Consider the following 12,863-nt stretch of genomic DNA (forward strand, 5'->3'; position numbering starts at 1 on the left):
ATTTACAATATAACTATCTTTAAAGAAATAAAAATGTACCTGTGAAATAAAAAAAAAACTATGTTTAAACTATAAAGTAACCTAACATTACTATTTTAAAATGATAACATTAACTAAAAATTAAAAAATAAATTTAAAATGAAAAAAAAAAACTAACACTACGAACAAATAAATAAAATCTAAGATTACAAAAAATAATAAATGAAATTATCCAAATTAATAAAAATTACACCTAATCTAATAGCCCTATAAAACAAAAAAGCCCCCCCAAAATAAAAACACCCCCTAACCTAACAATAAACTATCAATAGCCCTAAAAGAGGGCCTTTTGTAGGACATTGCCCTAAGTTAAACAGCACTTTTACCTAAAAATTACAAAGTCCCCCTAACAGTAAACCCCCCCCCCCAAACCCAAAATATAAAAAAACCTATGTCTAAATAAAGCCTAAGCTACCAATTGCCCCTAAAGGGGAATTTGTATGGGCATTGCCATTAAAAGGGCATTCAGCTCTTTTACTGCCCATTCCTAATTTAAAAAAAAAGCACACCCAATAAAATAAAAAAAGCTAATACTAACTCCACAACAAATATACTCATAGTTGCCGACATCCATCTTCATCCAGACGGCAACATCTTCATCCATCGCGGGGGCATCTCCTATCTTCATCCCAGTGGTGCGGAGCTGTGGAGGATCGGAGCTGTGGAGGCGCGGAGCATCATCGCCGGTGCGGACATCCAGCATGGAGGATCCTCTTCATACGATCACCGCCATAAACTGAAGCTTGAATGCAAGGTACGCATTTAAAAATGGGGTACCTTGCATTCCTATTTGCTGACATTTTCAAATCAGAGCTACTGAAATCCTATTGGCTAATTTAGGGGTTTAGGGGTTAATAGGTTTATTTTAGTAGGTGCGATGTGGGGGGTCAGCGGTTTAGGGGGTTAGTAGGTTTATTATAGTTGTAGCGATGTGGGGGCCAGCGGTTTAGGGCGGCGGTTTAGAGGTAACTGGTTTATTATAGTAGTAGCGATGTGGGGGGCCAGCGGTTTAGGGGTTTATAGGTTTATTTAGTGTCTGCAATGTCAGGGGCAGTGGATTAGGGGTTAATCCTTTTATTTAGTGTCTGCGATGTCGGGGAGCGGCAGATTACGGGTCTAGGGGCTTATGTTAGGGTGTTAGGTTTTAACATAACTTTCTTTTCCACATAGACAACAATGGGGTTGCGTTACGGAGATCGCCATTCCGCAATAGCAGGTGCTTTTTTCTAACACTCTCTCTCCTTTGATGTCTATAGGGGAAAGCATGCACGAGCATGTAAATTCAGGCCTTGGGTTTTGTGCGGTAAGGAGCTTATCGCACAATACCGCATAACAAAAGAAGGTAATGGCTGAACTTGTAATGGCAGCGGTATGGAAAATAGCATTTTCTTGCGTTATTTACGCACCCAGTATAGCACAAAACTTGTAATCTTGTGAAAGTTAGTTAATGCAACAAACATTTGCTTCAGTCATTCTTATAACAACAGAACTAGCATTTACTTTCTTCATAACAAAGATAATCTTTTAAATATGTAATATAAAGTTATGTATTATATTAACTTTGCATATAATTATTAACCATCCTGTTAACTTGATTTGAAAATGACAGCATTAAAAACAAACCAAAACATAATTGACTATATCCTACAGTTCATTATGTGCCCTAACGCTTCACCATGTGAGCAAGAGACAGAATAACTAGCTGACCCGGGGCTTGGTATTATAAAAACATTGTAGGAATTTGATTGATTCATCTATACATTCCATGTCTAAGGTATGACACAAATTCTACAAGTCACCACGCCTTCCTAAAAAAGCCCTGTGCCTATTACCTATTTGTACTACAGGGCAGCAATCTATGTGTTTCAGTCATGAAAATATGCCGTGGTAGATACTGAACTAACATGTGCATTAGACATCACAACAGAATATATTTTTTCACAGATCTACAAAGTTCAATATGTTCTATTAACTACAATTAAGCTGCATAAATCATAACATTTAATCCTACAAATAAAATAAACTTTATAACAGTATAAGATCTTTGTAGACTTAAAATAGTGTTTATGACGCTTGTAAAAGCTTTAGGAATTCTATATGTAAATACCAATCTTTGAAAAGCCAGTGCATGATGTATACTCTGCTCTATGGTACACACTACCTAACAAAGTGATGCTATGCAGTTTTTTTTTTATATATATAGGGCCATTGTATTCAAATTAGACAACATTTTGAAGGTTAGTACTTAATGAAAGTCTGCACTAAATACAAAATGTAAATTCTGCTAATTGTTATTTGTCTCTTCAAAATAAATGGAAAGGAATGCTAGGATGCCGCGGCATTGTCTTTATAATGCATTAGAACACAAAAAACAAAGATCCAATGCAGTTTGCCAGGTCTGTGACCTAGTGACTCACCGACCTCGCAACAGCAGAACTTTCTATTCCTGTAAAATACACTGAAAATAAAGGGGCTTAACATGGATGGACTACAGCAGGGGTCGACAAATCTATTTAAAATTTAGGAACTAGCCATACTTTTAGAAGCCAGAAAGTGGTATTTACTATAGATATATGGAGAATAACCAAAAAAGTTAGGAGCCAGTGGCTCACTGGGTTTGTCAAGCCCTGGACTACAGGGTTTAACACAGCAAAACACAACACTTTTAAAAGCTCTCAGTTTGAAGCAAATACCAGTTTTAATACACTGATATTACTGAAGTTAGATTGAACGTATGCTATTTCATAACGTTTATCATTTATTTTTACATCGTTTACAATACAACATAAATATGTATATTTTTTTGTCTTATTTCTAAAGGCAATGCTAGGTATAAACACAAATTTGACAAATTTAATTAAATAAAATGCACGTTTTACTGTATTGTCTTGCCTTCTCTTTATACGTTTCCAGTTATAAGACTTGCAATATAAAATGTTCACTTAATGAATTTCATAAAAAGACCCCACAGTCCTAAATTATTGTACAGCTGTGTCTCACATATACAAGTGGATCAAAAACAGAATATTCTGTAATGATAGGACCACTAATATGTATGCAAAATGCAGCCTTCAAGCTCTGTTGCCATAGTGATGAATATATACTACGGTCACAAATAAACATGGGTGTCACATGAGAGAATTCCCCCAAAAAGTAGCATTGCAGTTTTCAAGAACTTTACAAATACATTTTTGAATCTGGTTATTGAACATACCAAAAGCTCAATCACTTTTCATAATATATTTGTACATGCCTTTAAATAAATTACAAATTTAATTCAATTTAGGCCTAAAGGCAGACATCCTTATTGTAACGTTCTATAGATGAAAAGTAAGATTAAAGTTAAAAAATTAAACATGAGCAACATGAAAAGATTTTATTTAGGATTCTGTGTAATTTTATATTTGAATTACACTTTAGTTTTTCAGTTTACACCTGATAAAAACAGTAACTTCTACATCTAAAATTATTTAATATGATTTACATTGTAAAATGACGTCATTCTTTTTACTTCACAAATAATATTTCATATCTACTTTTTGTCGTCTGTAAACATCTACTAAGTATTATATTTTGCTACAGAAATAGATTTTTTTTTTAAGTAAAAGAAAATATGGATTTTTTTTATAATATTGCTTTTGGAAAAGTATTGCTGTGTTTTAAGTATTTTTTACTACATAAAAGTTGAGGTATTTTAAAAAGCACTCTATAAAAAAAACCTGCCTATAAAATATTTTTGTTTGTTACGTATATAGGTCACACACCTTTACACTGTAAACTTTTATTAAATCAATAATATTTTAACAAACCAATCAATTTAGAGACTTTTTTTTAACAGATAAACTTAACATAATGGTTTAGGTAAAAAAAAATCCCAATTTGCAGTATCATGTGATGTAAAAAATAAGTAATAAATAAATATTGATAAATACAATTTCCCTTTCAGGAAGAATTATAAATAACACACAGACATATCTAGATATACACACACATTACATATACATATGCACGCACACTGGGAACTGAGAACAAACTTATTCAATGTACCCATTTCATATTGTACAAAACTACTGTTGCTATAGCTGTCAGGTATGTCAGTTAACTAAAAAAACTAAAAAATAAATATGTAAACCCACCATACTAAAGACTCTTTCACTTCTGGTCTCAGAACTTTACAGCAGGATTTTGCTTAAAAAGATTAAAAGTTATTTAAAGTCATGTAAATCAGCAGAGTCCTTTGAAGTTTATATATAAAAATAAAATTCTTACTGTCATAGACATACCCTCACTTTCTTTCTAGACACGTTTATTGGGACTTTTCCAAGTATTGACATAACACATGTTGAAAACGTGTGGCTTTTTAATGTAGGGTTTCAAAAGAGCAGAAAAACATAGAGATTTTGTGACTCTTACCTACAACTATTACAAGAAAGATTTCCAAGTGTGATCACACCCATAGTTAACATGTTATGACGCAGAGGACCTGTTACACGTGACCTGATTAATAAAACCAACCTCAGGAGACAGCTCAGTATCATTTCAATTTGGAAATCCTGCAAGTGCAGAACTCTAGTGAAGAAATACTAAGGCTGCAAGCTTGGTTTGTGGAAGCAAAGACTGTTAATTCCAAGCTATATTTACAGAAGTTGAGAAAGCAAATAAAGTCCATCAAGCTTTAGACAACTCAAAAGAAGACACAAGTGTGAAAAAGGGTAAGGAATCAGAGGAGTCATGGTGTTCATCATTGTTCAGATTCTTGCAATCATACTGGGGGCTATCGGCACATTGCTAACCATTGTCGTCACTTCAATGTCGCAGTGGAGAGTGTCATACATGGTTGAAGGTAACGCATTAAACTGTGACAAACGTATTGATGGACAGTGGTTAAGTCGCTGGGATGGCTTATGGGTAACCTGCATAACGAAAAACCAAAACAACATGCACTGTAGTAGCTATGACTCCCTGGTGTCAATCACTACTGATCTGAAAGCTGGACGAGTACTTATGTCTTTTGCTGTGGTTATTTCCATTATTGCATTAATCATTGCTATTGTTGCCTTGGTGTGCATTCGCTGCTGTAGAGGAGTAGAGGCCGGCAGATTCTGCATGCTTCTAACTGCAGGAATAGGGTTCATCCTTGCAGCTATTCTTGTACTGATACCAGTAAGTTGGGTAACCAGCAACATCATTAAAGAAATTAATAATCCCATGTGCAAGACCATACAGAGGCAAGAAATTGGCGAGGCTATTTTCCTTGGATGGCCCACTGTGTTTTTTCTGTTAATTGCAGGAATAATATTGTGCTGGTGCTTCCCACGTTTTGAAAGATGCGACTCTGTTGACTATTCATCAGAATGTACTGTCCCAAGACCAGTGTATGGACCTTGCCAAACTCAAGAGCACACATTAAGCCAAACTCATTATTCCAAAAGTCAATACATCTGAACTGACTGTTCTGCGAAAGCTCAATATTAATGACTGCACTTTAAAATTTGATCATAAAGAAGCACAGAATGAAGAAAAGTAATAGTCATAAAAAAAACAAGCAATGGACATATATGTTAAAAATTGTAGTCTGCAAGGACATCTGAGAGCAAAATGAATTTGCAAATTTCCAGTTATTTTATTATTTTCATAGCAGCATGGAACAGCAACCAACACTTCACATCAACAAGCTATGAGATGACAGACTACATTTATTATTTTTATTTTTTTTACATTTTAGGCTTCTTAAACATTTGTGACTATGCTGAAAACATTTATAATATTTTTTGTATTATTTAAATTAACGTGAAAAAAAGTGTAATATAATGGATAAAAGGTTAATTTAATATGTAAATGTTAAATACTTTATATCTTGTGCAATTTGTAGATAGAATAACAAAATGAACACACAAAGACATATTTAAAAGTTTTACAATAACATTGCAGTATACAAAATGATAGCACTTACTCCACACTCTGGTTTTAATCTAGAAAACTTTGTATATATATTTTTTTTAATTGCACAACTTTGCATAATAAATGCAGTACAGTTCAGAGTAAAATCTTTCCTTATTTACCCACTAATAAATGACCATCAATTTAGATATTATTTTTAATGATTGGTCTTTAATTGTAGCATAATCTTAGAAATGTTGACATTTCATATCACCAAACACCTTACGTAGAGACAGACAGTTAAGAATTTGTTAAAGACAGTTCAGTGATTGATGTATATTTATTTGGCATCAAATTCTTTAATGCAATGCCTACAAAGTTACATTTATGTTTTTAGAGTATTAAAATAGAACATATTATTATTTTCAAAAGAATGTAATTTGTTCAATAACAGTTGCATTGACCCAGTATTAGAACACGTTTATAGTATAATTACAGGGGACTTGTATTTTTCAGTATACTAGTGATGACATATCTGAATGTTTAAATTACTGCCAAGTATTTGCTAATTGTTTGTAAAGGTGGAGTAGGCATGAATGCTATGCAAATTATATTAAAATTATATTTTAAGTTTATATTTTCTTTGATCTTCCTGTTAAATTTGATCTGCTGGTTTGTTTAATGATGCACTATGCAAGTCATTAATTTGCACTAGTTCTAAAGTCTGGCTATCTTTATGCAGTAAAAACGTAAACCTACAAGGGCCATTAACTTTCTACCAGTAAAGAGGTCAGTTTTAACCTTACATGTAAAATCTGGTACTGGTCTTATTTAAATGCCATTAAACCAATATATTGATAAATTTCAGCAAGTGTTAATTATAACAACTGACATGAGCTTACATTAGTTAATATATGTAGCCTTAGACTGTGTTCAAATGTAAAGTATTATGATTATACATGTTTATGAATATACAGAATCCAAAGTATCTTGAAATGCTTGAATGCCCTGAATAGTATTATTGTATATTTAAAAAAAAATGTTTTACTCAAAGACTCCAGTTTATAATTATGTAAGGAACATAGGTATCAATGTAGGTTTGCATGTTAGCAAACAGCTATAACATTTTTTTTAGTTTGTTCCTTCTATTTTGATTTGTTGCAATAAAATATGTTTGAAGGTGTATATTGACTCCACTTGTTTTCATTCATTTGATTGATTTCTATATGACACTGTGCATGTTTCAGAACACACACTCATGTAGCACAACACACCTATTTCTGCCAGTCAATCAAAAGAAACAATCTGTTCCTTTTTTTTGGGGGGGGGGGGGGATTTAGGTTTTTCATGACATCTATTTCTTTATTATTTTTCTTTATATATTTTTTTTTTTTTATTTTCCTTTCCTTATGTAGAATTTCATATAAACAAATAAAGAGAAATATACCATGGTAATGATTATGTGTAAAACCATGTTTTTTGATTTAATGTTACAATTAATAGACACTTTTCTGTAAGTCTGTCATCTAGTGACAAACTAATGCATCAGAAAGTAGTGACAGAAATGATGGAGAATTTCTGTTATACATATTGTGGTATTTTAGTGTGTATGTAAACTATATGACAGAATACATAGATCTATAATAGAAACTGAGATCTTAAAGGTACACTTAGACATAACACTAGTCTATAAAACAAAATCAAATAAGCTCACAAGGGAACCCTTATGGTGAAGTATTTAATGAAAAAGTACATGTAGCAAAGTGGTAGTTTCTGGTACTACTCTAGAGGGGAGATATTGCCATGGTTAGAATATCAGAGATTTTTATCAGGGTCCAAAAGGATAAAGTAGAATTGCATAATTAGTAAGTGCATAATAAACAGATGATTTAATACCTACTCTGAATTTCTAATAAGCAGTAGATTTTTGTCAAATTTATTTTTCTTCTATTTTCTGTCATGTGATAGACACCAGCCAATCACAGACTAATATATGTATATCCTGTGATTGTGTGAATATAAAACGACTGTCAAATTTGATAATGAAAGTAAATTGGAAAGTGCCTTAAAACTGCTATTCTTTCTGAATCATAAAAGTTTATTTTGACTTGAGTGTCCCTTTAACAGTAAATTAGAGTTGATAACTCTCCCTGGCAATCCCTGGATTTATTTATGAACTGTTTTGATGTAACTGCTGATTAATAAAGAGTAAACACTAATACAGCAAATAAAAGCCAATATCTTTATTCAGAAGCTAAAGAAAATACAGTGTGTTATGTGAGGGGCTGTCTCTACCGCCATTTTGTGAGAAAGGCACCTACAGGAATATGTTTTATAATTGTAACATTCTATTTTAATGCTCATTTTTTGTAAAATCCTTATTAGTAGGTCCTTAATAATTATAAAATATATTGTATTCACATTTCTTGTTAAATGCAAAAACATAAGTGAATCCTTATTGTGCTTATTATTTACATTCCGCTATTACTCTGTTATGTGAGATACCTACGTTTGAACAAACAGCTTTATGTCAGGGTAGAATACTACTGTTCTCCATTTATTGATAGACTTTTTACTGGAAAGTAAAAGTAAGAATTTTCTCTGGCATTGGAGGATAGACTGATATTGCTTGTTGCGTTTAAAGGGACAGTAAAGTCACAAAAAAATATTTCATGATTTAAATAGGGCATGCAATTTTAAACAACTTTCCAATTTACTTTTATTACCAATTTTGCTTTGTTCTCTTGGTATTCTTAGTTGAAAGCTAAATCTAGGAGGGTCATGTGCTAATTTCTTAGACCTTGAAGACTGCCTCGAATCGGAATGCATTTTGACAGTTTTTCACCACTAGAGGGCGTTAGTTCATGTGTTTCATATAGATAACATTGAGCTCCGGCACGTGAAGCTCCTAAGAGCAAGCACTGATTGGCTAAAAATGCAAGTCTGTCAAAACAACTGAAATAAGAGGACAGTTTGCAGAGGCAATGATACAAGGTAATCACAGAGGTAAAAAGTATATTATTATAACTGTGTTAGTTATGCAAAATTGGGGAATGGGTAATAAAGGGATTATCTACCTTTTAAAACAACAAAAATTCTGGTGTTTACTGTCCCTTTAATCAGTTGTTTTTCTGAATATTCTCATTGACTTTTTTTGTATACAAACTGCAAAACTTTATTAATTAGACAAACCATCTGCAGATAGTATATAGTATAAGTACTTTTTTATTAAAACTTTTAATTACACTGTACTACACTTTTTTATATTAATATTTTATTCTATGATGCTAGAAAAGCCCCCACCATACTTGCAGCAAACAATTATTTTCTGACAACAGTTTAGCCTTCATCGCCTTGGTATCTATGTTTTGAGCACATTTCTCTGAAATATGAGACTTGTTTATCAACTATCTGGAATAAAAATGATTAATTATTAATTATTTTAAAATGGATGCATGTTTACCTAAATTAGGCAAAGTCATTGGTAAAAAATGCACAGTCCAGTCACTCCTGCCTCACCAGTCTATCCAGCTTGATCGTTAATTTGTTATGTTAAGCTCCCTATTAAATAAATAGATGAACAAGCTATAGGGAATCAGCTGCATCGAATAATATCGGAACTGGAAAAGCTGGAGAGGACTTTTTCCCCCCTGTCTGTAAGTAAAGAATTGTTGTATGTTACATTTAACTAAATGGATCAACCAGTCCTGAATAATTGACCAATATGCAGTATATTGTAGTCTTATATTTGTACATAACTCCATCTTTATATACATACAGTCACCTTTTAACCATCTTAGCAGGACAGCAGTAATATTAATGAGGCTGTGTACCTCTCCCAGTTGCATGTCTAAGTTCTGCCTCCACCCCCAGGGAATGATTTCATTTCTTAGCTTTATTTCTCTACACAAATTTCTCTATCCCTTTTCTTTTCTTATTGTGTCTGCTCCCAGATTTGAACTCTGCCCATACTCCCACTTGTAGATTTAATTACTATCATTAATTTCTTTCCATCTTTTGCTCTCCAACTATTTTTCTGGTTATTCCAGTTTTTTTTCCTATTTACCTCCCACTCTGTTTTCAACAATTTATAATATGGTAGCAAATATACAGTAACCTCTGCTTTAGTCACGCATATATATGATTATTAGAAACAATGGCTGAATTCTAATTTAACGCAAGTGTTAAAACAAAAAACTCAAATTTAATACTTCATGCATCAGACAGAACATGCAATTTTAAGAGACTTTTCCATTTACTTCACATTTACTTTGTTTTCTTGCTTTCCTTTATTGAATAGCATACCTAGGCAGGCTCAGGAGAAGCAATACTGTACTGATGGCTGTGCACAAGTGCTTCTTGTCATTAGGATACAAAAGAATGAAAAAAATTAGACAACAAAAGTAAACTCGAAAGTTGTTTAAAATTGCATGTTTTTGTTTGAATCACAATAGTTTAAATTTGACTTTATTGTCCCTTTAATCCTCAAAGACAGTGTGATCCAACTTCATAATACATGAAAGGGGTGCCAAATCAATATTTTAGAAGGCTTAAAGGGACACTGAACCCACATTTTTTCTTTCGTGATTCAGAACATGCAATTTTATGCAACGTTCTAATTTACTCCTATTATAAAATTTTCTTCATTCTCTTGGTATCTTTATTTGAAAAGCAAGAATGTAAGTTTAGATGCCGTCTCATTTTTGGTGAACAACCTGGGTTTTCCTTGCTGATTGGTGTATTAATTTAACCGACCAATAAACAAGTGCTGTCCAGAGTCTGAACGAAAAAATTGCTTAGATGCCTTCTTTTTCAAATAAAGATATCAAGAGAACAAAGAAAAAATGATAATAGGAGTAAATTAGAAAGTTGCTTAAAATTGCATGCTCTATCTGAATCGCAAAAGAAAAAATTTGGGTTCAGAGTCCCTTTAAATATAAATATATGTCTATTAAAAACACAAATATTTTTTTTTCTAAAAATGTCCAGTGGTGCCAAGCCATAGTTAGGTAAGTGTGTACACTCTGGTTGCTGCTCTGGCCTCTAGAGAACTCTTTGGAGTTGTGGCTATTTTGTTTGCCTACATCCCACATGTGAAATTTAGATTGGCAGCTGGCCATCCAGATGATGAACTGAACAGATTTTCATACGTATTTAGGAGGAATTCCACTCTGTTTTGCCACCTCCCTCTAAAATGGACAATAATCAACTTTAGATTTTTATATAAAATGTTTAGTTATGCATATTGAAACTTGAAATGCATCCTGCTGACTTCTTAAGGCTGATTCTTCCCCTATTGACTTTATCAGATAACAACTGCTAAACAATGCATTTTATACTAACTTTATAACAATGGCTAACCTTGTTGTCTGTGGATTAAAGCCCAGATTGGCTCATCCAAACAAGGCACATGGTGGGTGGAACGTGGCTACTGAAAAATAATTGCAATAGAAAGGATGTTAATTTGTTTTAAAAACATTAAGGCTTTGATGATATGTTATTCTATAGCAACACAACAGCAATTTCTTGCAATTACAAGGTGTTCACTGTCCCTTTAAAGGGACATTACAGCCAAGATTGGAATCCACATGGATGCATTTCAGTTTTGAATAGAAGCATTTTGTAATATACATGTATTAGCAAAATGCTTCTAATAAAAGCTATAGCTGCTTTAAAGGTGTATTTAAGTATGCACTAAAGCATCAGCATTTTAAACACAGCACTTGCTCAGAGAGCCTACGATACTTGTACCATCTGGTAATGACTCAATTTGTTCATTGCTGACTTGATACAAGCGCCACTGGCACTCTAAACAGCTGCAGTATTTAGAATGCTGGTGCACTGAGAATATCCAGCGATTCTTTACATGCAGATGCAGAGAAAAATGTTAAAAGGCCAGTAAAAATAGAAAATAATGTTATATAATTCTGCACATAGTGCAGCTCGCTCCCGCTATCAGACAGAGCAAGAGCGAGCTGCACTGAGTGGCGCGGTCGGGCCGGGTTGTGACTAGACAGCTGGCCAGATGTGCGCAGTGTAAAAAACAGACCCGCTCAGTAGAGGACAGAGAGCGGGTCTGGAAAACACTATTTTTTAATAAAAGTTCACAGGGAATATTAATTACATAAAGCTAGCACTAATATAATGGTATATAATTCTGCACTATGTGCAGAATTATATAACATTATTTTCTATGGCCTAGATTTGGAGTTTGGCGGTAGCCGTGAAAACCAGCGTTAGAGGCTCCTAACGCTGGTTTTAGGCTACCGCCGGTATTTGGAGTCAGTCAAAAAAGGGTCTAACGCTCACTTTTCAGCCGCGACTTTTCCATACCGCAGATCCCCTTACGTCAATTGCGTATCCTATCTTTTCAATGGGATCTTTCTAACTCCGGTATTTAGAGTCGTGGCTGAAGTGAGCATTAGAATTCTAACGACAAAACTCCAGCCGCAGAAAAAAGTCAGTAGTTAAGAGCTTTCTGGGCTAAAGCCGGTTCATAAAGCTCTTAACTACTGTGCCCTAAAGTACACTAACACCCATAAACTACCTATGTACCCCTAAACCGAGGCCCCCCCACATCGCCGACACTCGATTAAATTTTTTTAACCCCTAATCTGCCGACCGCCACCTACTTTATCTTTATGTACCCCTAATCTGCTGCCCCTAACACCGCTGACCCCTATATTATATTTATTAACCCCTAATCTGCCCCCCACAAAGTCGCCGCCAGCTACCTACACTTATTAACCCCTAATCTGCCATCCGCACGCCGCCGCCAGCTACATTATAGCTATGTACCCCTAATCTGCTGCCCTAACATCGCCGATCCCTATATTATATTTATTAACCCCTAATCTGCCCCCTCAACGTCGCCTCCACCTGCCTACACTTATTAACCCCTAATCTGCCGACCGCAAAGAGCCGCCACCTACATTATAGCTATG

The 12,863-nt window shown here is 34.0% G+C and overlaps 1 protein-coding gene and 1 long non-coding RNA gene across 2 annotated transcripts in view; one reads left to right on the forward strand and one right to left on the reverse strand.

The window, feature by feature from the left end:
* Positions 1-12,863, reverse strand: part of LOC128652969 (uncharacterized) — a 150,070-nt gene that overhangs the window by 48,228 nt on the left and 88,979 nt on the right. The gene's annotated exons all lie outside the window — the stretch shown is intronic.
* Positions 4,595-7,102, forward strand: LOC128652967 (claudin-8-like). Its single transcript, XM_053705981.1, has one exon. It carries the CDS (start codon positions 4,771-4,773, stop codon positions 5,482-5,484), a length of 714 nt encoding a protein of 237 aa, XP_053561956.1. The 5' UTR covers positions 4,595-4,770; the 3' UTR covers positions 5,485-7,102.

This window comes from Bombina bombina, chromosome 3, assembly GCF_027579735.1.
Source record: "Bombina bombina isolate aBomBom1 chromosome 3, aBomBom1.pri, whole genome shotgun sequence".
NCBI classification, from domain to species: domain Eukaryota; kingdom Metazoa; phylum Chordata; class Amphibia; order Anura; family Bombinatoridae; genus Bombina; species Bombina bombina.

Bases quoted from the DNA above. Each gene is read 5' to 3' on its own strand.
- LOC128652967 (XM_053705981.1), top strand. From the start codon at position 4,771: ATGGTGTTCATCATTGTTCAGATTCTTGCAATCATACTGGGGGCTATC.